Source organism: Centroberyx affinis, unplaced genomic scaffold (assembly GCF_046629955.1).
Source record: "Centroberyx affinis isolate AG114_WGS23_722 - 3 ecotype Tasmania unplaced genomic scaffold, CSIRO-AGI_Caff_v1 ptg004854l_1, whole genome shotgun sequence".
Taxonomy (NCBI): Eukaryota; Metazoa; Chordata; class Actinopteri; order Beryciformes; family Berycidae; genus Centroberyx; species Centroberyx affinis.
The window spans coordinates 1-27,288 of NW_027282372.1; the positions used below are offsets into that span (position 1 = coordinate 1).

The 27,288-nt window shown below is 40.1% G+C and overlaps 1 protein-coding gene across 1 annotated transcript; it reads right to left on the reverse strand.

Moving 5' to 3' along the window:
* Positions 1 to 3,031: 3,031 nt before the first annotated feature.
* LOC139666182 (neuroblast differentiation-associated protein AHNAK-like) lies at positions 3,032 to 27,086 on the reverse strand. The gene is made up of 10 exons (XM_071545312.1): positions 27,032 to 27,086; positions 18,703 to 18,749; positions 17,709 to 17,819; positions 16,576 to 16,689; positions 16,306 to 16,459; positions 15,896 to 16,056; positions 14,124 to 15,809; positions 6,222 to 13,817; positions 4,818 to 6,038; positions 3,032 to 4,670 (listed from the first exon to the last, which is right to left on the reverse strand). Exons 1-10 carry the CDS (start codon positions 27,084 to 27,086, stop codon positions 3,855 to 3,857), a joined length of 11,961 nt encoding a protein of 3,986 aa, XP_071401413.1. The 3' UTR covers positions 3,032 to 3,854.
* Between the last annotated feature and the right edge of the window lie 202 nt (positions 27,087 to 27,288).

A 27,288-nucleotide genomic window follows, 5' to 3' on the forward strand; every position in this document is an offset into this window, starting at 1 on the left:
CCATCCTTTCCGTGTGATTTCTAGTGAATAACATCAGACCGAACCTGCTCTCTTCTCTATCCACATGAGATTTGTGGTGACTGTTCACTTTAAGGGCAGCGGGTTCCCAAAGTGGGGTCCGGGGACCTGCACGGGGTCCTTGAAGAGGTGCCGGGGGGGGGGGGGGTCCCAAAGCAAACTGAGGACTAGTTTAATTCCACTATTTCATTTTGGAGACAGGAGAGTGAGAGGATGTTCTCTCCCCACCTACAGTACAGACCGTTTTCCACTTCTGCACTAAATCATATCCAGCAGCAGCAAAAAAAAAAAAAAAAATCTTCTCAGCCCCTCAGATAAATCAAACTGGGCAGCTTGACATGAACATATTTTGGAAGTGCTGTCCTGGAGCGTGTAATTATTTGAATGATGAAATTTTGTGAAAATTCATGACGAAATTTTGTGATATTCCCCCTTTTTACAGCAAAGCTTTGTATAATATTTCACTGGACATTGATTCTTTTTATTTGATTTTTCCTATATTCCTTGTTCTAATTGATTCCCGTTTGTGCTTTGTATTAATTTTGACCTAGTTTATGTATTTTTTTTTATGGCACAGAATCAGTTATTATTACACCTGTTATAGGTTATGTATTTGGATCACATGCTTTACCTGGGTCACACACACAACAGGTAGCCTGTTTACTGCAGGTGACAGCAGCTGTAATATATAAGCAGTATAAAACACAGCTCCCACTACACTACACACTGCTCACTCCAGGCTAAATCAGTGCTTTCTGCCCTCAATCCCACACACTGAGCATCATCAGCCCAGAAACAGCCCACGGCAAAGAGGTTTTACACGTTTCATAAAACCTCCTAATCATCTGAGAGATGAGTTTTAATTGGTAAACCGATTAGTCATTCAGTTAATTTCAAGTGTAAGATGAATAACAGCAGTTTTTTATAGCTTCACTAATCAGAAAAAACATGTATTTTTTATTTACAGTAGCTTCAAATGGCGGATAAATCCCCTCTACCTGTTTGCAGTTCAAACCTCGGAGGCAGATCCAGTATCTCAGTGCTGGCTGGTCGCCGCGCGCTCCTGCTTCATGTCACAGACGCGGAGTGTTGTGGGCGACAGGCGGCTCGCTCGGCTGGCTGGGCGCGAGAGGCTCCCGTGAAGTTGCCGCTCGCATCCAAGTGTTCGAGTCTGCGCAGTGAGTGGGGACCGGTGCTGCCTTCAGGCATTTGTCGGAAACACTGGCATTGCGAGGGGGCGTGCGCATGAACGACCCAAACGACCCAAGAAAAGTGGGGGAAGTCGAGATTTTCTATGATATCCGAATTGATACGATTTGATATTTAGGTGGCAGATAACATAGGCTATAAGCCGTGCCAACAACGGTTAAAAACGTTTTTTTTTTAATTTTATTTTTATTATTATATGCTATTTTTTTTGGAATTCTATGTAAATAATCAGTACTGCCATGCGTGTAAAAATTAGCACTATGCCAGTGTTTATATAAGCCCCCCCTCCCCTCATCAGAGTTACATTTCTGTAGTTTTGACGTGTTTTGAAGACACGCCCAGAGCCATATCAGCTCTATGAGTGAACAAAAAACACTCCAATCGACACTTCTAATCTCCAAATCATTGTCACGAATCAATCAACACGTATAAACACTGGAAAGTTTGGCGTGTGCGTTTCTATTTGCTCTCTATACATTTTATTTGTCACGCATTTTAAATGAATTAAAGCATCAGTTATTGTACCTGATGCGCATGTTCTCCCCTTTATTCTGCTGCTAAAGCACAAAGTAGCTCTGTGCTGTGTGTGATTTCTAAAACAAAACACCAGCCACCATAAAAACACTTGTTGCAGCGTCCATTTTGGTTTTTATCTCCAACCAAAAGCACTTGCAACGTCCTCCTACTTACGACTTGGGGTGTCGGAAATTGGAGCTTACGAGGAGCACTTGAAGGCAGCACATTAACTGAAATACAAACGTTCCCTGACTGAGCAGCTGAAGATTGTATTGTATTGCTAGTTAAACAGCTAAAATATCCAGATTTTGTAGTAACATTTCGGTAGAGTTAGTGAAGGGATCCTCCATATTATTGATAAGTCTGTCAAAACTGGATTATAATGTCCATTATAAGATACTGTATTTCATCCTGGTTATCCTAAAACAGGAGGACTGCTGGCGGTGGTTCAGGTACAGCTGAGCTCTGTCTCCCCTTAGTGGTGAACTGCACGTACTACCACTGTAATGTTGCACAGTGGTTCTCAACCTGGGGGCCGGGACCCTCCAAACGGCCGTGACATCATTTATAGAACAGGAAAGAAAATACATATTTCTACTATACAAATCATTATTATCATATCTATTTTTTCTGATTTTTCTCGATTTTTTTCTTTTTTTTTCTTGTGAAATACTGAATAGTTTAAAAGCCTCTAGGTCTCCTCTGATACTAAATCAAATGAGACCACCTGAAAATCATTCCTTGTTCACCACTCTGCATAAGAGTAGGGGTTTCTGGCACAACTTCACCTACTTCCAAGGTGCACGGAGAAGGGAAAAAGGTCTAAAAAGGTCAAAACTCCAGCAACACTTGTAGTATATAGAACAACTTTATTGTTAGACCAACGCGTTTCGGCTTGTGGCCTTCATCGGGGTCAGGCCACAAGCCGAAACGCGTTGGTCTAACAAGAAAGTTGTTCTATATACTACAAGTGTTGCTGGAGTTTTCACCACTCTGCATACAGCCTGTGACAGGGGGTCATGAGTGGTCATCTCTCTTTTAAGGGGTCACCACGAGCCAAAAAGGTTGAGAACCACTGGCCTAGCAGAGGTGAGGTTATCTAAAACACAGCGCATCACTGTCATCATCAGCTTAACAAACAGTATTGCATTTAATACGATTTATTTATTGTGTATAACTTTGCAAACACATTGACTTAAGCTTACATCAGAATACAAATAGGAGCAATAATCAAAGAAACTCCAGAGGTCATTAAAAGCTATTTACACAGCCAGTTCAATGTTCCCACTTTGTACACTGAAAGAGAATATTATACTGTTGATAGGTTTTTATTGTAGCAAATAAAATTGTAAGCAAAGTATTAATAAAAATATAGTTGCAGCAACACACTTTGCTGTATTTGATAAGCATTTCATTAGAGTATTGCACTGCTATTATTTCTCTGCATTTTAGCAACAGCAACAAGAATCTTGGTGATACATGTACATATGCATTTTTGGTCATATACTGCACAGTATAGGTGTCCTCTGCTCTCGTCTTTACAGTGAAATTATTGTAAACATTTTTCGGAATGTCAGTAACAGTGATAGAAGATTTTACATCAATCTTTGTGATCAGAATGTGTAGCTGATTAAAATGATCTCATGAAATTAAGAACACAGTTAACTCTGATCAATGTTCCGCTTTAAAGACCGTAAAGTAACCAAGGTTTTGTTATTATTGAGAGACATGGCTTACTTTAGCTCTGTACCATAAGCAAGGATATTTCGTGAAGCCCTGTCATGAATGCTATAAGGGCACTCGATTACACTGTATATTTACAACTTGATCACATTTTCAGTGTGAATTATATAGATCTTTCCTCTCTTTACAGGTCTACAACATGCAACCAAAGCTTGAAGTTAGCGCTATCCAACATCCACACCAACAAATGTTATCCTGTGGTTGGTAAGTCTGCTAATTCTGCTAGCCATTTTGTCAGGTTGCCAAACTTTTTTCAGTCTCACTTTTCTATCCCACCACTTAATTGGCCAGTGAAATTCTGAACCCACTAGCCACTGAGGCTGGTCGATGAGAAATTTAACTTCATCCCCTGTTCACAAGAAGTTTTCTTACTTCTTAGCTCCATCAAAAAACTTCATTTTCTCAGTGTGCACAGAATCTCTCAGCCGTTGAATAGATGATGCTGTTTCACCTGAAATGGGTTCAGCGGAGTCTACGCCAAATACGTGTGTCGTTTTTTTAGTTATGACAACTGTTTCACTGTTTTCACTCGACATTTGCCTGACTACATGCCTCTCAACCACCATTTTCTTGCCACTCTGTGTTTTGTATGTAGCTTCACTGGTCTCTAAATTTAGGGGCAGGCCTCCAGCGGATTGGACTTGGAAATCGGTTAGTAGCTTGGCATGCTGCGCTTCTGGGGTTGCTTGTATATTTGATGTAATGACATGAATTTTTCTAGATTCCAGTTTGAGAGTGTCTGCTGATGAAGATGAACCTTCAGAGGACAGAATGGTGACTTTCTCAGGCAAGTTGGGCTCAACTGAGATCCGCTCAGTTCTTGTGGTGGAAGTAATGACATTACTATGCACCTCTCCGAGCCCCATAGCGGCATTAGGATCAGAGTATTTCACAGTTACCTTGGTTGGTGAGGATAGGGACAGGCCAAGTTGTTCACTTGTCACTGTAGAGCTAACATCGGCAAAGGCGTCGGATGACTGGACTGAGCAAGTTGTGCTAACGTCCTCCGGGCTCTTTTCACTCTCGTGCTCCTTTTGTTCGGAAATCTTGGCAGGTTCTGATGGAGAAGACAATCCAAATTTGGGGAATCTCAACCAGCCTACCCTCTCAGGACTTTTGACAGGCTCTTGCTTGATATTTGTATCCTTTTCCTTTGTCTCCAACTTCTTTCCACTTCCCGTTGTCTCTGCCACATTTGTGCTATCTGCTATCTCAGTTTCCTCCGGTGACCGACTAAAACTCAGCCTGGGAAATTTGAATTTCGGTTTGCTTTTTATTTCTGTCATGTCATCCTCTTTCTGTACATGTTGAGTTTCAGTAATGAGCTGAACATTTAGTTCATCTGGTCTTTGGACCTCCTTTGAGGGTGTAAGCTGTTCTTCCACTTCCTTTGTTGGAACATCAAATTCAACATCAATGCTCTTGAGGATCTCCCCAAATGATGTTAATGTCTGTTTGGGTGATTTCCCCAGTCCTTGTGGCTCAACTTCAATTTCCAACTGATTGTGTTCCCATTCAGTGTCAACAGGGACATATTCATCTTCAGGTCTGGGTTTTGAAAAACTGAGCCGTGGCATTTTAAATGTTGGTAGTTTGAATTTACTTGGAGAGCCAAGGTCAGCCTCAGTCTTTGGTGCGTCAGATTCTAATGTTGCTGTTTCTTGTTTAGCATAATCAGTGTTGGAGACATCTGCTTTAATATCAACAGATGGAACTTTAATCTCGACTGCAACATCCTCTTTAGGAATTTTCAGCTCAGAACCATCCATGTTGAAATCCTTGTGCACTTCAGGTACTTCTACAGTGGCATCTGGAGAAGCTACTCCAAATTTAGGCAGTTTGAATGTTGGTGTTTTAAATTTTGATGGTGATCCTTCAACATCTTTCAGTTGAACTTCGATCTCAGGAGCTTTAATTTCTGCTTCAGGTTGTTTAACTACCACCATTCCTTCTGGTAGACTATCATTTACTTTTGGAAGACTGACATCAACTTCAGGTTCTTTAACACTTGGCTTTGAAAATGAAAACCTTGGTAATGAAAACCTTGGCTTTTTCAACTTGGCATCAACCTCTGTTGTAGGTGCCTCTGGTACTGAAATGCTAGCAGAAGGCTCTCTTACTTCAACATCAGGGACTTTGACCGTGGCTTTAGCTTCTGGTAGTGTAACATTTGCATCTTTATTTGATAAGCTTAAATCAATTTCAGGTCCTTTTACTGTTGGCATGGAGATCCCAAGATTTGGCATTTTAAACTTGTCTCCTTTTCCCTCAAGTTCAATTCCTGTAGCTTTCACATCTATAGTTGGGCCTTCAGTGCCAATGCCGGATGTTGTAATGTCAGCTGCAGCTCCCCCTTTAGGTATTTTCAGCTCGGCTCCATCAATGTTAACATCTTTGACCAGTTCAGGTACTTCAGCAGTAACATCTGGAGTAGCAGCTCCAAATTTAGGTAGTTTAAATGTTGGCATTTTAAACTTTGATGGTGATCCTTCAACATCTTTTAAGTGGACTTCAGTCTCTGGTGGTTTAAATTCTACTTCAGGTTCTTTAACCTCCACTTGTCCTTCTGGAAGAGAAACATCCACCCCTGGCAGGTTGATATCAATTTCAGGCTCTTTAACGCTTTGCTTTGAAAATGAAAATCTGGGCAATGAAAATCTTGGCTTTTTCAGTTTAGCGTCAAGCTCTATAACAGGTGGCTCCTCTATTGAAATGGCGCCCGTTTGCTCTTTGACTTCAACATCTGGGAGTTTGACTTCTGCTTTAGCTTCTGGTAATGTGATATCTACATCTTTCTTTGATAAGCTTAAATCAATTTCAGGCCCTTTAACCTTTGGCATAGTGATGCCTAGATTTGGCATTTTAAACGTACTTCCTTTTCCCTTTCCCTCAAATTCAATTCCTGTAGTTTTCACGTCTACAGATGGACCTTCAATGTCAAACCTTGGTGTTGTGATATCAATCGTAGCTCCATCTTTAGGAATTTTCATGTCAACTCCTTGAGTTTTTATATCTTTGTCCATATCGGGTACTTCTGCAGTCACATTTTGAGAACCAATTCCAAATTTGGGAAATTTGATTGTTGGCATTTTAAATTTTGATGGTGATCCTTCAACGTCCTTCAGTTGAACTTCACTCTCTGGGGCTTTGATTTCAAATTTAGCAGAAGGTTCTTGTAGTTCAAAATCAGGAAACTGAACTTCTGCTTTAGCTTCTGGTAGTGTGATGTCTGCATCTTTCTTTGACAAGCTCAAATCAATTTCAGGCCCTTTTACCTTTGGTAATGAAATGCCAAACTTTGGCATTTTAAACTTGCTTCCTTGTCCATCAAGTTCAGCCTCAATCTCAGGAGCTTTAATTTCCACTTCAGGCTGTTTGACCTCCACCTTTCCTTCTGGAAGAGATACATCCACCACTGGCAGATTAACTTCAGGTTCTTTAACACTTGGCTTTGAAAATGAAAATCTGGGTAATGAAAACTTTGGCTTTCTCAATTTGGTATCAATGTCTACCGGAGATGGCTCCTCTATTGAAATGGCAGCTGAAGGTTCTTTGACTTCTGGAAGATCTGGAAGATGAACTTCAGTTTTGGCCTCTGGTAATGTAACATCAACTTCTGGGACTGCAATGTTGACATCAACATCAGGGGCTTTAACACTTGGCTTTGAAAATGAAAATCTTGGCAATGACCAGCTTGGCGATTTCAATTTGGCATCAACCTCTATTGTAGGCGTGTCTGGTGCTGAAATGGTTGCAGAGGTCCCTTTGACTTCAACATCGGGGAGTTTGACTTCAGCTTTAGTTTCTGGTATTGTGACACCTATGTCTTTCTTTGATAAGCTTACATCAATTTCTGGTCCTTTTACTTTTGGCATAGAGATGCCAAAATTTGGCATTTTAAACTTGATTCCTTTTCCCTCAAGTTCATCTCCTGCAGTTTTCACATCAATGGATGGGCCTTCAATCTCAGTGCTGGGTGTTGTAATGCCCACGGCAGCTCCCTCTTTAGGAATTTTAAACTCAGCTGCATCAATTTCAATTTCTTTGTCCACATCAGGTACTTCAACAGTAGTAGCTAAGGTAGCAGCTCCAAATTTAGGCATTTTGAATGTTGGCATTTTAAATTTTGATGGTGATCCTTCAACATCTTTTAACTGAGCTTCAATCTCAGGGGCTTTAATTTCCACTTTAGAAGAAGATTTTTTGACTTCAACATTAGGGAGTTGGACCTCTGCTTTAAGTTCTGGTAGTGTGATGTCTATGTCTTTCTTTGATGAGCTTAAATCATATTCAGGCCCCTTTACTTTTGGTAAAGAGATGCCAAACTTTGGCATTTTAAACTTGCTTCCTTGGCCATCATGTTCAGCTTCAAATTCAGGAGCTTTAATTTCCATTTCAGGTTTTTTGACCTCCACCCTTCCCTCTGGAAGAGAAACATCAACGTCTGGAAGGTCGACATTGATTTCAGGCTCTTTAACACTTGGCTTTGAAAACGAAAATCTGGGTAATGAAAACCTTGGCTTTTTCAATTTGGCCTCAAGTTCTGCAGCAGGTGGCTCTTCCATTGAAATGACACCTGAAGGTTCTTTGACTTCAACATTTGGAAGACAGACTTCTGTTTTGGCCTCTGCCAATGTAACATCAACTTCAGGGGCTTCAAGGTTGACATCAACATCAGGGGCTTTACCACCTGTCTTTGCAAATGAAAGTCTTGGCAATGACCAGCTTGGCTTTTTCAGCTTGGCATCAACCTCTATTGTAGGTGCGTCTGGTATTGAAATGGCACCTGAAGGTTCTTTGATGTCAACATCTGGGAGTTTGACTTCAGCTTTGGCTTCTGGTAATGTGACATCTACATCTTTCTTTGATAAGCTTAAATCAATTTCAGGTCCTTTAACTTTTGGCATAGAGATGCCAAAAGTTGGCATTTTAAACTTGCCTCCTTTTCCCTCAAGTTCAGTTCCTGTAGTTTTCACATCTAGAGATGGTGCTGTAATGTCAGCTGCAACTCCCTCTTTAGGTATTTTCAGTTCAGGTCCAGTGATGTTAACTTCTCTCTCCAATTCAGGCACTTCTGCAGTGACACTTGGAGTAGCAGCTCCAAATTTAGGTAATTTGAATGTTGGCATTTTAAATTTTGATGGTGATCCTTCAACATCTTTTCCTTGAACCTCAATCTCTGGGGCTTTAATTTCCACTTTTGCTGAAGGTTCTTTTAGTTTAACATCAGCGAGTTGGACTCCTGTTTTAGCGTCTGGTAGTTTGACGTCTACATCTTTCTTTGATAAGCTTAAATCAATTTCAGGTCCTGTTACTTTTGGCAGTGAGATTCCAAACTTTGGCATTTTAAACTTGCCTCCTTTTCCTTCAAGTTCAGTTCCTGTAGTTTTCACATCTAGAGATGGTGCTGTAATGTCAACTGCAACTCCCTCTTTAGGTATTTTCAGTTCAGGTCCAGCGATGTTAACTTCTTTCTCCAGTTCAGGCACTTCTGCAGTGACACTTGGAGTAGCAGCTCCAAATTTAGGTAATTTGAATGTTGGCATTTTATATTTTGATGGTGATCCTTCAACATCTTTTCCTTGAACCTCAATCTCTGGGGCTTTAATTTCCACTTTTGCAGAAGGTTCTTTTAGTTTAACATCAGCGAATTGGACTCCTGTTTTAGCTTCTGGTAGTTTGACGTCTACATCTTTCTTTGATAAGCTTAAATCAATTTCAGGTCCTGCTACTTTTGGCAGTGAGATTCCAAACTTTGGCATTTTAAACTTGCTTCCTTTTCCCTCCAGTTCAGTTCCTGTAGTTTTCACATCTAGAGATGGGCCTTCAATGCCAATGCTGGGTGCTGTAATATCAACTGCAACTCCGCCTTTAGGTTTTTTCAGCTCTGCTCCATCAATTTTCATTTCTTTGTCGATTTCAGGTACTTCCACACTGACATTTGGAGTAGCAGCTCCAAATTTAGGGAATTTGAATGTTGGCATTTTAAATTTTGATGGTGATCCTTCAACATCTTTTACTTGAACCTCAATCTCTGGGGCTTTAATTTCCACTTTAGCAGAAGGTTCTTTTAGTTTAACATCAGCAAGTTGGACTCCTGTTTTAGCCTCTGGTACTGTAACATCTACATCTTTCTTTGATAAGCTTAAATCAATTTCAGGTCCTTTAACTTTTGGCATAGAGATGCCAAAAGTTGGCATTTTAAACTTGCCTCCTTTTCCCTCAAGTTCAGTTCCTGTAGTTTTCACATCTAGAGATGGTGCTGTAATGTCAACTGCAACTCCCTCTTTAGGTATCTTCAGTTCAGGTCCAGCGATGTTAACTTCTTTCTCCAGTTCAGGCACTTCTACAGTGACATTTGGAGTAGCAGCTCCAAATTTAGGTAATTTGAATGTTGGCATTTTAAATTTTGATGGTGATCCTTCAACATCTTTTCCTTGAACCTCAATCTCTGGGGCTTTAATTTCCATTTTTGCTGAAGGTTCTTTTAGTTTAACATCAGCGAGTTGGACTTCTGTTTTAGCTTCTGGTAGTTTGACGTCTACATCTTTCTTTGATAAGCTTAAATCAATTTCAGGTCCTGTTACTTTTGGTAGTGAGATTCCAAACTTTGGCATTTTAAACTTGCCTCCTTTTCCTTCAAGTTCAGTTCCTGTAGTTTTCACATCTAGAGATGGTGCTGTAATGTCAACTGCAACTCCCTCTTTAGGTATTTTCAGTTCAGGTCCAGCGATGTTAACTTCTTTCTCCAGTTCAGGCACTTCTGCAGTGACACTTGGAGTAGCAGCTCCAAATTTAGGTAATTTGAATGTTGGCATTTTATATTTTGATGGTGATCCTTCAACATCTTTTCCTTGAACCTCAATCTCTGGGGCTTTAATTTCCACTTTTGCTGAAGGTTCTTTTAGTTTAACATCAGCAAGTTGGACTCCTGTTTTAGCTTCTGGTAGTTTGACATCTACATCTTTCTTTGATAAGCTTAAATCAATTTCAGGTCCTGTTACTTTTGGCAGTGAGATTCCAAACTTTGGCATTTTGAACTTGCTTCCCTGCCCATCAAATTCTACTTGACTTTCTGATGGCTTCAGTTCCACTTCAGGTTGTTTGACCTCCAACGTTCCTTCTGGAAGAGAAACATCTACATCTGGGAGATTGACATCAGTTTCAGGTTCTTTAATGCTTGGCTTTGAAAATGAAAATCTGGGTAAAGAAAACCTTGGCTTCTTAAATTTGGCATCAAACTCTGTGGCAGGTGGCCCCTCTATTGAAATAGCACCTGAGGATTCTTTGACTTCCACATCTGGAAGACATACTTCTGTTTTAGCCTCTGGCAATGTAACATCAACTTCTGGGACTTCAAGATTGACATCAATATCAGGGGCTTTACTGCCTGTCTTTGAAAATGAAAAACTTGGCAATGACCAGCTTGGCTTTTTCAACTTGGCATCAACCTCTATTGTAGGTGTGTCTGGTATTGAAATGGCACCTGAAGGTTCTTTGATGTCAACATCAGGGAGTTTGACTTCAGCTTTGGCTTCTGGTAATGTGACATCTACATCTTTCTTTGATAAGCTTAAATCAATTTCAGGTCCTTTAACTTTTGGCATAGAGATGCCAAAAGTTGGCATTTTAAACTTGCCTCCTTTTCCCTCAAGTTCAGTTCCTGTAGTTTTCACATCTAGAGATGGTGCTGTAATGTCAGCTGCAACTCCCTCTTTAGGTATTTTCAGTTCAGGTCCAGCGATGTTAACTTCTCTCTCCAATTCAGGCACTTCTGCAGTGACACTTGGAGTAGCAGCTCCAAATTTAGGCAATTTGAATGTTGGCATTTTAAATTTTGATGGTGATCCTTCAACATCTTTTCCTTGAACCTCAATCTCTGGGGCTTTAATTTCCACTTTAGCAGAAGGTTCTTTTAGTTCAACATCAGGGAGTCGAACTTCAGCTTTAGCTTCTGGTAGTGTGACATCTACATCTTTCTTTGGTAAGCTTAAGTCAATTTCAGGTCCTTTTACTTTTGGCAATGAGATTCCAAATTTTGGCATTTTAAACTTGCTTCCTTGCCCATCAGTTTCTATTTCGCTTTCTAGTGGCTTAATTTCCACTTCAGGTTCTTTCACCTCCACCTTTGCCTCTGGAAGAGAAACATCCACATCTGGAAGGTTGACATCAACTTCAGGAGCTTTAACATTTGTTTTTGAAAATGAAAATCTGGGCAATGAAAACCTTGGCTTTTTCAGTTTTGCATCAAACTCAACACCAGGCTGCTCCCCCATCAAAGGCTCTTTGACTTCAACCTCTGGTAGTTGGACCTCTGCTTTAGCTTCTGGTAGTGTGACATCTACATTTGTCTTTGGTAAGCTGAAATCTGTTTCAGGTCCTTTAACCTTTGGCATAGAAATGTCAAGATTTGGCATTTTAAACTTCCGTCCTTTACCCCTAAGGTCTGTTTCTGTTGTTGTCACATCTATAGCTGGACTCTCAATGCCAATTCTGGGTGCTGCAGGCCCCTCCTGAGAAATGTTTATCTCAGCTCCATCAATTTTGATATCCTTGTCCATATCAGGTACTTCTGCAGTCACATGTGGAGTAGCAGCACCAAATCTAGGTAGTTTGAATGTTGGCATTTTAAATTTTAATGGTGATGCTTCAATATTCTTTCCTGGAACTTTGATCTCAGGACCTTCAATTTCAATTTTAGCGGAAGGGTCTTTGACTTCAACATTAGCGAGTTGGATTTCTGCTTTTGGTTCTGGTAGTGTGACATCTGCTTCTTTGCCTAATGAGCTTACATCAATTTTAGGCCCTTTTGCCTTTGATAATGAGATGCCTAAGTTGGGCATTTTAAACTTGCTTCCCTGTCCATCAAGTTCAGGAGCTTTCATTTCCATATCAGGTTTTTTCACCTCCAGCTTTCCTTCTGGAACAGAAACATCTGCTTTTGGAAGACTGACATCAATTTCAGGGGCTTCTGGGAGTTTGACCTCAACTTTAGCCTCTGGTAGTGTGACATCTACATCTTTCTTTGATAATGTTAAATCAATTTGAGGCCCTTTAACCTTTGGCATAGATAAACCTAGATTTGGCATTTTAAACTTGCTTTCTCTTCCCTCAAGTTCAGTTCCTGTAGTTTTCAGATCTATAGCCCCGCCTTCAATGTCAATGCTGGGAGCCTTAATATCAACTGTGGCTCCCTCTTTTGGAATTTTCATATCAGCTTCATCAATTTTGATATCCTTGTCCATGTCAGATACTTCTACAGTGATATGCGGAGAGCCAACTCCAAATTTCGGCAGTTTGAATGTTGGCACCTTAAATTTGGATGGTGATCCGTCAACATCTTTTAAATGAGCTTCAATCTCAGGGGCTTTCATTTCCACTTTAGAAGAATGTTCTTTGACTTCAACATCAGGGAGTTGGACTTCAGCTTCAGCTTCTGGTAATGTGTTATCTACATTTTTCTTAGTCAAGCTTAAATCAAATTCAGGCCCTTTTACTTTTGGTAACAAGATGCCAAACTTTGGTATATTAAACTTGCTTCCTTGCCCATCAAATTCAACTTCAGCCTCAGGAGCTTTCATTTCCACTTCAGGTCTTTTCACCTCCACCTTAACCTGTGGAAGAGAAACATCCACTTCTGATAGACTGGCCTCAACTTCAGGCTCTTTAACTCTTGGTTTTGCAAAGGAAAATTTGGGCATTGCAAACCATGACTTTTTCAACTTAGCATCAGCTTCTAAAGTGGGTGTCTCTGGCACTGTAATGGCAGCTGAAGTTTCTTTTACTTCAAAATCAGGGACTTTGATCTCTGCTTTAGCTTCTGTTAATGTGACATCTACATCTTTATTTGAAATGCTTAAGTCGATTCCAGGTCCTTTTACTTTTGGCACAGAGATGCCGAGATTTGGCATTTTAAACTTGCTCCCTTTTCCCTCACCTTCAGGTCCTTTACTTTTCACATCTATAGATGGAACCTCAATGTCAATGCTGGGTTCTGTAATGTCCATTGTCGCCCCCTTTTTGGAAATTTTGACCTCAGCTCTATCAATGTTTATATCCTTCTCTACATCAGGTACATCTGCAGTGATGTTTGGAGTAGTTGCTCCAAATTTCGGCAGTTTGAATGTTGGCAATTTAAATCTTGATGGTGAGCCATCAGCATCTTTCAGTTCAACATCTTTCGTTTGATCTTCATTCCCTGGGACTTCCATCTCTATGTCCTTTTGCAGTAATATATCCTGATTTTCAGAGCCGGCGGGTTTCATCTTTTCAAATGGCAGTGATACATCAACACTTAGTGAAGCATCTGCTGTTAAGGACTGCGGCACTGACTTTAAGGATAAAGAGTCTTCAGTGAGTCCTGGTTCAGTTTTTGACTTTTTCATTTCTTGTTGTAATTTATCATCTTTTTGTTCAGAGAGATTTCGTTTAGGCAGGTTAATACCAATGTCAGGGAATCTTATATCTGGCTTTGCAATCCCAAAGCTAGGCATTGTTATCTTTGCCTTCTTTGATTTTTTGTCTGATTCCTTAGGGCTGAGTGTAACCATTTTACCGGTTATTACTTTGTTTTGTTCTGTGATATCTGCAGATTCATATGCAGATTGGATGCCCTCTATTTCTGTTTTCCCAATTACCTGTGCCTGAAGATTGGTTGCTTCTTGTCTACTTTCCTTTCCAGGTATTTTAATATTCTCTTGTTTATTGAGCTCAGTTTTGACTTCGTGGTCACTTTGCTTTGCCTCGAATTTGTAATCCTTTTTAACTTTAACTTCTACTTTGGTCTCACTTATAGGTTCTTGGCAACTTAAATCAACAGGTTTGATCTTTGGCAGTTTGACTGAGGTCCTGGAGATTTCTGGAGAGGCATTTATGTCAAACGTAGTGAAATGTGCCTCTTGTTTTGTTTTGATATCTAGGACTTTTGTAGGGGTCACTTGTGTTTTCACTGATATTCTCTGTGCATTTGCGTCTATAACAGTAATTTCTTCAGGAATCAGTACTCCTGACATGTCAACTTTAGGCAGCTTATATCCAGGCAATTTTGAAACTGCCTCTTTGACACTGTCAACATCAATTGACATTTGTACAGTTTCAGCTTGAATTTCTTCAACATGTCCGGTTAAAACAGCTTTAGGTTCTTTAATTCTTTTGGTTGTGGTCCTCATAGATGGTAAATCCTCCATACCTGGTATCTCAATATCCTCACGTTTGGGAAGTTGTGTTTTGGAAAGACTGCTTTCTGACAGTCTTTCATAAGGATCTTCCTTCACTCCTGTACCCTCAGTCGTAAGATGCTTTATTTTTGTTGTGCATTCTTCAACATTTACATCAATTTTTTGTATAGTGTCTTCCATGGCAATGTCAGTGAAGCCTATTTTAGGCAATTTGAATGTCGGGCTTGTCTTTGTGTCTGTTTTTTGCTTAATGTCCATTGATAATTTCTGCGTTTTTTCTTTGCCTTTCTGTGGAGATTTTCTTATAAGTCCTACGTCAGACATGTCAAGGGAAAGATCGACCTTAGGAACACTTATTTCCATCTCTGTTGGCACAGGTTTGGCAGAGATTACACTGGCACTCTCATTGTTAGTTACTTGGGTGTTGGCATCCATGTGCGACACAATACTTGGGATGACAGCTGATTTTTCATTTTCCGTTGGATCTGTTATTTCAATACTTGCCCCCAGTGTTTGCAGTCTTTTTGGTGAGGATTTTGGTTTTACATCTTGCTTGTGTGATTTGTCTTTCCCCATAATTCTCATTTTTAATTCAGACTTTTCTTTCTTCTTCTTTTTCTTCCCACCAGAGGGACTTCCTTGATCTGCCAGAGCCACTGTTAGATCTGCTGTTTTCAGAGTGCTATCTAGACTGATAAGTTCTACCTTGTGTTGAATGCTTCCAGGTTCAGTCACATAAACTTGGGGTCTTTCTCCTGAGGGGCTTTCAAGGCACTCAGGTGAATGTATGTCTGATGCTCCCTGTGTTTGTCCAACTCCATTGATAGGTCCAGTTGTTGGTGAGTCTGTTTCCTGGTCTTCAGATGAGCTTATGCGGCCCCTCTTCCTCAGAACAGAAAGCTTTACCTTATGTCTTTTCTTGCCCTTGAGAGCGTCTTGAGATTTTATTGGCGACTCTGTGTCACTTGTGGTGGGACTCAGCTCCAGCTTCCTCTGCTCATCAGCCTCTGAGGAACTGTGAGACCTTGTAAAGTGGGACTTCCGTCCTTTGCCGAATGAGGGAAACTTTGGCCATGAAATGCGAGCATCACCATGCCTTTTTGTTTTTCCTTGCTCCCTCATCTGCGAAGAGAAGTCCTCTTCCTCCTGTTCAGCAACAAAAAAGTGGAATGTCAGTTTTAGCCCTAAGACTACTTATCACAAAGAGTCAGAGAGAACTTAAGAATAGTTACCGGGATGACTTCAGGTTGGAAGACTGGTTCACTCTCAGTGATGTCTGGCTGGCGCTTCAGGCAGAGCTTCACTTTGTAAGCCTGAGCATGTTCCAGAATCTGAATGGCATCGTCGTATGTCACATTGTCAAAATACACAGTGGCACTCAGAATCTGATCACCTATGTAAACAAGAGAAAATGTTATACACATATGACATTCATCAGAGGACATACAAGCTTGTCTCATGAGATTTTCCAATGGCCCAAAGGGGGCAGTGCATCATTTGTAAGGGCAGCATGTGTATCGTAGGCTTGTTTGATTTATCAGTTTCCCCATATTTCTCACTTAGAATGGTTACAGTAGGTTTAGTTTACACTCTGTCATTGAAAACATTTGTCACTATCACCGTTTTTCAAGCATTAGCTTACCTTCTTTCACGCTGAGATTTTTTGAGGCAGGTGACTCTGGCACCACTTCCTTAATGAAGAGTCCGTCTTTTCCCCCTCCACTGAAAACAAGACCCTCTGAACATCCATCTTTTGCTGTGTTCACGATCACCCCTGACTCCGGGCTGTGAACCTCCTGCCAATACGTCAAAAGAGAAAGCACAGTCTTTACCTTGAGCCATGTTATTCCCTGCTGCAACAGAACTTGAAGGGATTCACAACTATGGAGAAGATAATGTGGGAATGTCGCACCTTCAGTTTACTCATCTTTGGAGTTGAGCGCTTGTCAAACAATGACCCAAGCCCAGACTTTTTACCTTTCTTTCTACTCCCACCTTTGTGGAGTGGGTCATGCTCCACTTCACCCTAAAAGAAACACCATAAAACTTTTAATTCTGGCCAAACATAATACTCGTCAAAAATTGCAGTCAGAGATGAACCGTTATTTAAATAGGCAAGTTGACAAAGACATTTTAATTTCTAGCAACAGGCTCAGGGATTAGTTGCATGAAGAGGGGAGGGTTATATGCATACACATATTCATACATGGGGGCTGCCCAGTAAAACACCAGTCTTATACTGTTTGGTCTACTGGGGCAATTGGGGATAGAGGGCGTGTCAACACCAAGCATGTTTCAAGCGGTTTATTCAAACTCAAACTTTTACTTCTTTGTGGTTTATTAGGAGTGAGAACGTAATCCAAGCCAACTACAGGAAATGATCCCAAAACGCAAGGATTTATGGGTCTAAAGCAGTGGTTCTCAAACTTTTTCACGTCAAGGACCCCTAAACTGACACAAATTAGACCACGGACCCCCATTTGATAAGATTTTGTCCCAGAGTCCCCCATCTGGTAAGATTTTTGCTTTTAGATGTTTTATTACAGAAAGTGTATGAAACCCATGACCAAAATAGTCATACATTCTGTCATTGTGCTACTTATGGATGGAATTCTAGTGAAAATAAATGATTCCCCTTTTTGCTGGGGACCCCCTTGAACCCCCTCAAGGACCCCTGGGGGTCCCCGGACCCCACTTTGAGAACCACTGGTCTAAAGAGACGGATTTTGACATCTGATAGCCAGCAGTTCCTCATGCTTGGAAAGCCTAGCATAACAAAATGAAGCGACTCTGCACTGATGCTCATATTCAGCTATTTCTTCTTGTTTTCTTAAGTTATGTGAACACCAGTGAAGGTAAATAACAGCAAAGAGCGTAAACAAGTACAGGGTCTGGAATCAGATTTGTTTTGACTCCCCTCTTGTGCCAAAATTCCATGAGTTAAATTCAGTAACCTTTTGGTCACAAGCTTACTTCTCTAACTTTATTATTCTTCTGCCTCTCCAAAAGAGACAGATGAATCATTGATGAGGTGGTGCTCTGTACCTCCTTATCACTGTCTGTGTATTTTTCAGTTTCGGGATACTCCTCAACAGGGGACGATCCTTGAGGACGCGGTCTCTCTCCCTCTATGAACTGAGATGGTTCGTCACATGTCTGGAGTGTAGATACATGGTTACTAAACAGTTACACTGCCTGTTGTTTATTTCCATAACATATGTTGTTGATGTTTTCTCAAAGAATGATGTTTGCTCATTACACCAGATCAACTCAATGAAGCCTTTACAGCTTGAAAACCTGCCTTAAATTGATCAGTCAATACAGGTGCAAATACAGGTACCAACAACTGCTTGTTAAGATAAGACAAAATGATAAAAGGTAAGATAAGATGAAATAAGATAAGATAAGATGAAACTTAATGGATCCCTATGGGGAAATTAGGTCGTTGTAGCAGCAAAATAAGAGAATTCAGCGGGGGGAAAGGAAATAGAACATAAGCGCAAAAATATAATCTAAAAATAAGCACTAAAACAGTAGAAAAAATAAAATAATGAAACAGTAAAAGCAATAAATCAGAATAAACAAATGTATGGCTATGTAAACATATGCTGCAATTTCAACACATTAGACTGTAAAAGTCGGAAGTATGGGAATTACTAACATTTATGGATTTACTTACAATTGTTATTGACAGATGTTATGAACAGTCTCATTTTCTTGCTTAAATATGGATTAATAAATATGAAACATTTGTTACATATGTAAGTATAGACAAATATAAGCAAATATATATATATTTAAGAATGTTGTAACATTTGCTTTATGCATACGTATAAACAGAAGTAGGCCTATAAACACTTAAGGAGCTAACTTATGATTAGCAGTATTGATTGGTTAAAATGATTAGTGTTAACATTATTAACATACCATTTTTCAGTTAACTGAATTGCCAATACAGAAACATTTTCCAAACATTAGTTGCTGGTGAATAAAACCAACTAAAAGATGTCAATTAAAAAGTTCAAGTCATGTCACTCACTGAATCGGCCTCTGCACCAGGCTCTGCTCCCCTCAGCCTCCGGCCAGCTCCTGTTCGGCAATAACAGAGAAAACAGACATTCTTAACATTAATGCATTTAATGACATTTTAGTAAATAACTCTATTTTACCAATATGTTGCATGCTGATGCTTAGCTAAATGGAAAATTGCATTAGTTTATTTTAGCAGCGCCCGTCACAGATCAGCAAATTCCACTTAACTGCAAAGCAACAAATAATGCTACATGTAGCTTTTCACTGAAGCATTTAACAAAAAATCAGACAAAAATCAAACAAAGCAAATGTATTCAGCTTGATGTATTTGTATTTTTTTTTGTATTTTAATAAATTACAGTAGCATCTAAAGTACCTTCTGTAAAGTTATCTCAATCAGACAGATGTTTTAGTGCTATTGCCACGCGTAAATGAATGGAATATAGAAAACCCAAATTTAAATGCACACAAACAGGAATGAAACACCGGTGTTTATCTACAGTACTTCTATATTCTGCACAGTAAGCTGAAACATCCTCCCTGTCTCCTCCCTGACTCCTGGCAGTTGTTTTGAGGCTCTGAGAGACACTGGAGCCGATGATGAGACTATTTAGAGTTCTTCCTGGCAATAATTCCCCAAGGGAGCCGCTTCCTCCGTCGTCTGTTAAGTGATCCAGCGTATCGATCCTGAGATTTGACTCCACAGCTACTGAGCTCGACCTCGAAGGCAGTAGAAAAGGGAAAGTCTGGCTCTGAATGCGATTATTATTATTATTACCAGCTCTGATACTTAATCTCACTTCAGTATGTTTCCATTTTAAACTATCCCTGCTATCAAGCCATTTTGATGTGAAGCCCAATGTCAAGGTTTCCTACACAGGCTTAGAAAGGCTGGAAAAAGGGATGGAAAATGAATTTGGTAATTTCTGGGTCCTAATAAGGTGTGAAATTTATACGACCAGTGTTGGGGGTAACGCGTTACAAAGTAACGCATTACTGTAATCACATTACATTTGTCTGTAACGCAGTAATTTAATGCGTTACGGTTCCTAAATTCAGTAGTAACATTACAGTTACTAATCAAACAATTACTTGCGTTACATAAATTCTTCAATTATCTGCAGGATCTGGGATCTGGAATCTGCAGGATTATCTGGGCGGATAGAAAAAAATCATCAAACGTGCCTTTTCATGCACGCTTGCGCAACAACTTCTGACCTCTCGTGTGACTTTGGCTAGAGACAGTTTGTGCGGGAGAGAGGACAAAAATGGCAGAGCGGTCTACAACTTTCGAGGGGTGGAGGTATGCACATTAAAATTTGTTGCGCGAAAGGACAAGAATGTGACGGTAAAGTTCTGCTAGGCAACTGAGTCTTGTTCTCGCCACAACATTTTTCTGTGAAGTTCTCTTTGGGCTGGTTTTCACCAACTTTGCTGTCGGCTTTGTGGTGTTAAAGAGCATAAAAGAAAGATCTTGTGTATGTCCTCCTTATTAGGATAGGGATTTGTGCTGATATGTGGGCATATGTAAGGTTTAACGTTATATTGTTAACATGACAATGCATCTCAGGCGATGTTGCGGAGTAACGAAAAAGTAATGTAATGAGTAGTGTAACGAATTACTTTCTACAGGGAGTGAATAAGTAAAGTAATGCATTCTTTTTTTTAAAAGTAACGAGTAATGTGTAATACATTACTTTTTTTTGAGTAACGACCCCAACACTGCATACGACTATGCATTTTCTGTGGTGTAAGACCCCCCATCAGCTAATAAAGATCATCAAGAGACCACTGAGCTCAGACCTGTTGGTGCGTCATCCTGTCAGTTGAAAAAAATGGGGTACCATTCACCAAAAATAGCCTTTTAAAGAGGATAATTTTATTTCTATTGCAGACAAAACGTTTTTCTGGCCCCTGTCATCTCGCACATTCTGATATTTGTCGCTGTGAAGAATAATCTTCATCTGTAGAGTGATATGGAATAGTTTGTTAGGTCAAGATGACTATCTGCATAAATCACGCTGAACACCAAACTCTTCACATCAAATTAAGAAATTCAGGTCTGGAAAAAGTATGGAATTTTGAAATTGAAGCTACATAGGAATCCTACAATATGCTCATATTCATGTATTGAATATGCCATAGTGCCACAGCTGCAAAACTAATTCTCCCCCACCTTGCAGTGTATAAAATGTGTTGGGAAATGCTTTGTGTGCCTGTGTAAGTCCATTAAAGCAGGAGATTTCTAGTGTAAAAACATCCCACTGTATCAGGGTGTGGTGTTGCCTCAGCAAGTCGGTGGGTTCAGGAGAGTTCAAGAAATCTTCAAATCACATTAACTTTGCGTTCTCCTTACTGACACTGACAAATTCCCGAAAACACAAACTGCACTCTCATAAGTACAGAACACATTCAGCTGACATGGGAGAATTAGAAATAAAATTAGAGAACACAGAATACAGAATTCACACTGTGAAGTCTGATGATTACTCTCTGGCAAGCCACAGTCTAGACACGTTGTGAAACAGAATAATCAGAAGTCTTTACATTTCAGCTGCCTACGCCGTCAAGTCAAGTGTTGTACAAATCCTAACCATACAATCATAGCCTTGGTTCTCTTTCAGAGCAGGTATGACTAACAGCAACACTTTTTTTAGAGGTTAGAGACAATTTTAGAGGCCATTCTTTGAAAATTACACAAACAGCTCACCTACCTGCTGTTGTTTTCTATCCCTTGGAAATAAAGCTAGGTGTTGGTGTCACGTCGTCCAAACTCCATTTATATTCTACAGGTTTGAGTGCTGCTGCCAAAGTGGCTAAAGTGATTTGTTCAGCCTCTAATGGACAAAGAAGGCGGGACACTTTCAGCCTACTTTTAAGTCGCTGTGTTACCTTGCTTGAAGTTGCGTCATTCACTAACTGAATTAAGTGTTCCTGATTTGAATGCAATTGAATACAGAGCAATTTATTATCTTATTTCCCTGGTTTCTTATTTCTTTTTGCTATTTCTGTTGTGTCTCGTGGACTATAATATGCACTCTTAAAAATGATGGGACATTTCCAACTCATGGATGTATTAGGGTTATATATTTTTTTTTAAACATATTATGGATTGTGGTCAGAATTCAGGATCATATCATTTTCACATCAGCCTGGTCTTAAAATGCAAAAAGATTAACATTCTCTGTGCACGAAAAGTGAGAATTGCATTTCCCCACCATGAAAGCATTAGGTGGAGGAGACACGACTAATACCAGGAAGTAGTTTGATGGTGGAAAGTAAGGGTGTGGGGGGGCGGATGGGCGGAGACATTTACCTTCAACTCAGACGACCCGGGTTCGATTACTAACTCATGATAAGACGTTTTGTACTGGGAGGGAAGTTAACATTTTCTGTGGAAGGTTTTATTTCACATTGGCCAAAACCTCACTTTACCCCAACCTTAACCGAATTGTTTTAGATGCCTAAACATAACCCTATCCTTAACAAGAGTTGTTTCTGTTGCCTAAACTTAACTATTAGCTAACTTTTTCACATGACAAACAATTGAAAATGGAGTGTCCAGTTTGTGCTATTGTCAAATAATCCTTTCGTGGCGGAGAAATGTAATCTTCACATAATATGAGTCTATACAACGTAATCCACGTTTCAGAGGTTGTGCTCGTTTCACAAAATGTTGTGAGGCTGCGTATGTACATATATACATTCAGGATTCTGTAACTATGTGTGTTCAAACTGCATGGTTTCAGCTGTTCTGTGAACTGGAGTGAGTGACGGTCCAGTGTGCCATTGGGAAGTTATTTTTAACAGAATGAGATATATTAATTAAATTAGGGCGACTGGAGTGCCTGCGTCCCTCTGGCTGAAAAGTGTCATGTGCCATGTCTGCAGCACACAGACACTGTAGTAGTGATAGATGTAGTCAGTGTGTACAGTTAGCTTTATGGAGTATAAGGATTCAGTCCCTGCTTGACAGGACTGGATGATATATTTCATGTTATACACCACTTTGTTCACGTGGGTGTCCAGTATTCCTGCCCCAACAACTGGCACTGCGCATGCAGAAACTCCTTTCTCAAATATTTGTCATGTGGGCGCTGCAGAGGCTCGATAACAACTCTCACTGGTCACCAATACTGTCAAAATAAAATCACATACACAGTAAAACCATGTCCTTGTTTAATTTGTTATCATAGATTAGATATCATAGCCTAAATATTCATAGTCGCCTCCTAGCCTTCTAATACATTCTTAAATGCAATATTGTGCAGGCATTTAAACACAATATTACCCAAAATGTATGAATGCTAAAAGCAAAACCTTTAATATAAATATATATATATTTATTACTTATTTATTTAATTTTATTTGTGCTTGTTTTGTTTTAAGATAGTCTATTATTTAACCTGTAAATTATTTTAAGTGAGTTTTGGGATTTTTTTTCTTTTTTGTGCAAATAGGCCTATCTTGTCATTGTCAAGGTACCTACATCCCTCACATGAAAAAAACCCCAAACTTGATACAAAAAAAAGGAGAAGCAAAAAACCAAATTTTAAGTGTTTAAGCTTATTAAGATGACGGCCTATTTTGATCTCTGGTGTGAAGAAGAAGCAAAAAACATAATTTTAAGTGTTTAAGCTTATTAAGATGTCAGCCTATTTCGATCTCTGCTGTGAGAGCTCAAAACACAGTAGCAGTAGATCCTGAAGTCTTTTGTGGTGCAAATCCTGCATGAATCATATTTGGGTGGCACTGCAGCATTGTATCGGGGTGTGGCTCATCCCTCACTGCTGGGCCTCTTGTGCTAACTTGACGAGGAATGAGGCCAACAAACCGCTCGGTCTGTGACTTACTGCTTTCAAACAACACAGCTGGACAGTCAAACTCATCTGTGCTTACATGATGCTGTGAGACTGAACCTCATGTGATTGGTTTTGTTGACATTCATTAAAATCATCAGATCTGTTAGAAACTAAAAGATCTTTCTAATCGCAGAAACCTAGATCAGTTTGTAGATTTGACCGAAAATCCTTACTGTGTATTTGATACCAAAGTTACTTTTCCTCAACTCTCTTCTTACGTAACGAGCTCTGCCCCAGTTGGTGTGTTTCCCTGTTTAGCAGCACCTGGAAGGCTCCCTGCAGCTCGCCTGTTCGCTAAACTAATATAATACAGTTGATTACTTCTGCTCCGTTTACAGGGAGCCAGGATTTGGATTCTTCCCATTTTTTTTGTGTGACAGACACAGGCTCCTTTCACTGGAGGCCAGTTTGTTTGTATCCAAATTATAATAAGATTTGAGCGAAGGGAAAAACCAGAATTAGATTTTCTGCATGGATTATGTGAACATGGGACTGCGAAGGCGCATGCTTTCAATCTATTAATCTGGAACGAATGTACAGGGAGTTTCATCATAGTTGTGGAATTCGGATCTTAATCTGCCCTTATTCCCACGACACATACCCTTACACCAAAATTTAATCGAAACATTATTATGTGAGGTCAACAAGCCACACCTAGGTCAAATTGTATTTGCAAATACTTGTTCGTGTTTGTTTTACGCTGCTTGGAGCACCAGATGGCTGAGATAACACCGCAGGGTAATTCAGATTGTATTGGGTTAGTTGTCAGTAGGGTTAAACCGATATATCAGGCTGATATTGGCCTGTTATCAAATATTGGATATCAGCCGATCAGTATCGTCCTCTACTGGTATGATACCTACAGAGCAACAGTCTGGAAAACCTGAAGTCAAATTTTATTTTCTCATTTATTCATGTAATTAATCATGTAATGTTCAATTATGTTTTTTGTATATTAATTCTTAATTTAAAGGCAGTAATGTATCCCAGAGTTTCTCTACAATTGAATAGTTGGTGTGGGTCACTCTGCCTTAAAGAGCTGCTGACACTAAAAGAGTTTCATCAATCTGGGTTTTCAGTGGAGAGTTTTAGTGTCCCATGATGGTCTGAATGCTGTTTCAGAGGCTTTTCCACCCTGACGAGAATACAATTCCAGGCAAACACTGAAAACTTGATTTTTTTGGCATGAAAATTATACAAATATTGAACATCGGCACTAAATGTCAGCTATGGACGACTTCAATCTAAACATTTTGGTATCATTATCGGCCTTCAAAAACCATATCGGTCAAACCCTACTTTCAATTACACAAAAGTATTCTAAATTGACACATACTTTGATCGTGTTTGTTGTTTTATCCTATATGGCAAAAACCACCCATCTGGTACTCCAAGTGGGTTAAAACAAATGCTCAGATTTACTAGCATGCTTTTTGATCCAGGTCTGCACTGAGCGATAGCAGCTACACAAATATGTTTAAGTGGCATGATATTGATTTAAGAGCAGGATTCTTCAGACTGATACTGATGGTTTATAATGGATCACTTCCCAGCAGTAAGCTCTCTGTCTCCCTCTCTCTGTCTCTCTGTCTCTCTGTCTCTCTCTCTCTTGCTCTCTCTCTCTCTCTCTCTCTCTCTCTCTCCCTCTCTCCATCTGACCTTGAGCTTTGCCTCCAGCCTCTCAGAGAAACACAAACTTCTCTAAATCTTGAGGCAGATTTAATTAAAGGCAGACACTAGTGAACGTGCAGAATTATGGAAAACTGCAAAAACATCATCTTGTACTTCAACATGGGACAACATCAAATACAGTGTTATTTTGAAATTATTAAATAACCAAATATGCGGCTTCTGCTCGTAACAGAGGATGTTACAGTACTGGATGCTGATATTCACCTCCTTCATACTGTAAACATGCTGCCCTGATACTGTGATGTATACTAATAATATAGGCCTACAATATACAAAATATTTCAAGATGCTTTTCTCACCAGTACCAGGTAGTAATTCAGTTTACCCAGGTTGTTTCATGAAACAAATTTGGAATTTATGTAAGCATCTCTGTCGCTTTCTCCTTGTACTGTATATTGTCTACATGCCATGTGGGTGACACAGCAATTTAGTAAGCCAAAAATGTTATGATTTCCAACAGAAAAACACTGAAAATGTTGTTCAGGTGCCGGGAAATATCCATTGAATTCAATTGAAGCAGTGCATACAATGTCCACAAGCAGCAACAGTAAATGTAAATGAAATGAAAGCGACAACACAAACACGGAAGCAAAATGTAAGCCTTGTTGAAGCCACAATAACTATTTCTTATAGTTCAAACTAAAAGGGTTGACTTTACATTCATTTCCAGGAAATAAAACTCGTGATTTACTTAAAGTGTAACCTTTTTATCCACTTTCCAAATCTCACAAAGAGTACTAACACTTATATTCATCCTGGAGTCTGTGGAATTTGAGGAATTTAGCACTGATATGGCTTGAAGCTAATGAATTTTACACAAACCGCAGAACTACGTTCCCCTGACCGCATACATGATAACTAACTTGTATATTTGAGTGTAGATAATACTGAAGTATACAGACACAATTTCAACCTCCATTTTTTGTAACTATGAAGAAAACGATATAAAATGAATAACTGGGAATGAACCCTCCTTATCTTCATTTGTCCTACCTAATTCCCAACCAGGTGGCTGCATCTGATTCCCCTAAAAACCTGCATTTATAAATATGAAAATTAATAAAAGTTATGTATCATGAAGAGGAAGACCGCACATCACAGTGTTTCTCGGCTCTGTGTGCAGGAAATCAGACAATAAGATTTGAATTTCAGGGAAGTTTTACAGTTTTTAGTATCCAGAACTTTTTAGAAATTTTAGTTTTCCATGGGCTAGTAGACTAGTAGTGCCTCCCTCCTTCACACAAGGCTTTTCAATGGGGATAGTTCCAACTGTGAGCAAATTAGAGCTGAGGTTTTGTGCATTTTCATCCTAGAAAGTTATTTCCTACACTTTTGCTATTACCTTTAGAAGTCTGTACACATGATTTTGGCTTTGCTGAACCGCTACTCTAACCGTGTCTGTGTGTCTTTTAGCATCGACATCCATCTGCTTCAGATTCGCACAAGGAGGAAAACAAACGAGTGCAGAGGCGCCTGGGAGGATGACATCTCCTCACACTCCCTCCACACTGCAGACACACCCAGTGCTCACTGCAGGTCAGTAGCACAGCATCAGCACCAGCACCAGCCTCCTTACACTCTCTCTCTCTCTCTCTCCCCCTCTCTCTCTCTCTCTCACACACACACACACACACACACTTAATCTCTCCCACTGCACTACTGAACCCTGCTGCTGAATCAGTGAATTGTTCAGGGGAAAAACAGCAGAGGCAGAGAGAGTGTCAGAGAGGAGGAAAGGGTAGATATACAGAGATAGTGAAGGAGAGCGAGAGCAATGCCCACCCGTCCCTGGAGAGGCGTGCCAGTTGGGGAAGGCCAGGTGGAAACAGTCACACATGATGGCGGCGGCGGCGGCGGCTTAGCAGAAACCGGTGATGAGCTCCTGGGCCGGGCAGGCAGCCTCCTAAAGGGGGTGTAGGAGGGGGTGGATGGGTGGGAATCTCTGCCTGCTGCTTCCCCCTGTCCTGGATCAGCCTCTGTGTCCGGTCGTGGCGCAGGCAGGGATGAGTTGCAGAAATAAGCCGAGGCAGGAAGAGAGC

What these genes read in the sequence shown, in the direction of transcription:
- LOC139666182 (XM_071545312.1), bottom strand. Translation starts at nt 27,086, where the DNA reads ATGTGTGACTGTTTCCACCTGGCCTTCCCCAACTGGCACGCCTCTCCA. An exon ending in ACACAGACAGTGATAAGGAG is followed by an intron (nt 16,690 to 17,708) that starts GTACAGAGCACC and finishes TGTTTCTTTTAG; the next exon opens with GGTGAAGTGGAGCATGACCC. An exon ending in TCCAACCTGAAGTCATCCCG is followed by an intron (nt 15,810 to 15,895) that starts GTAACTATTCTT and finishes GTTGCTGAACAG; the next exon opens with GAGGAAGAGGACTTCTCTTC.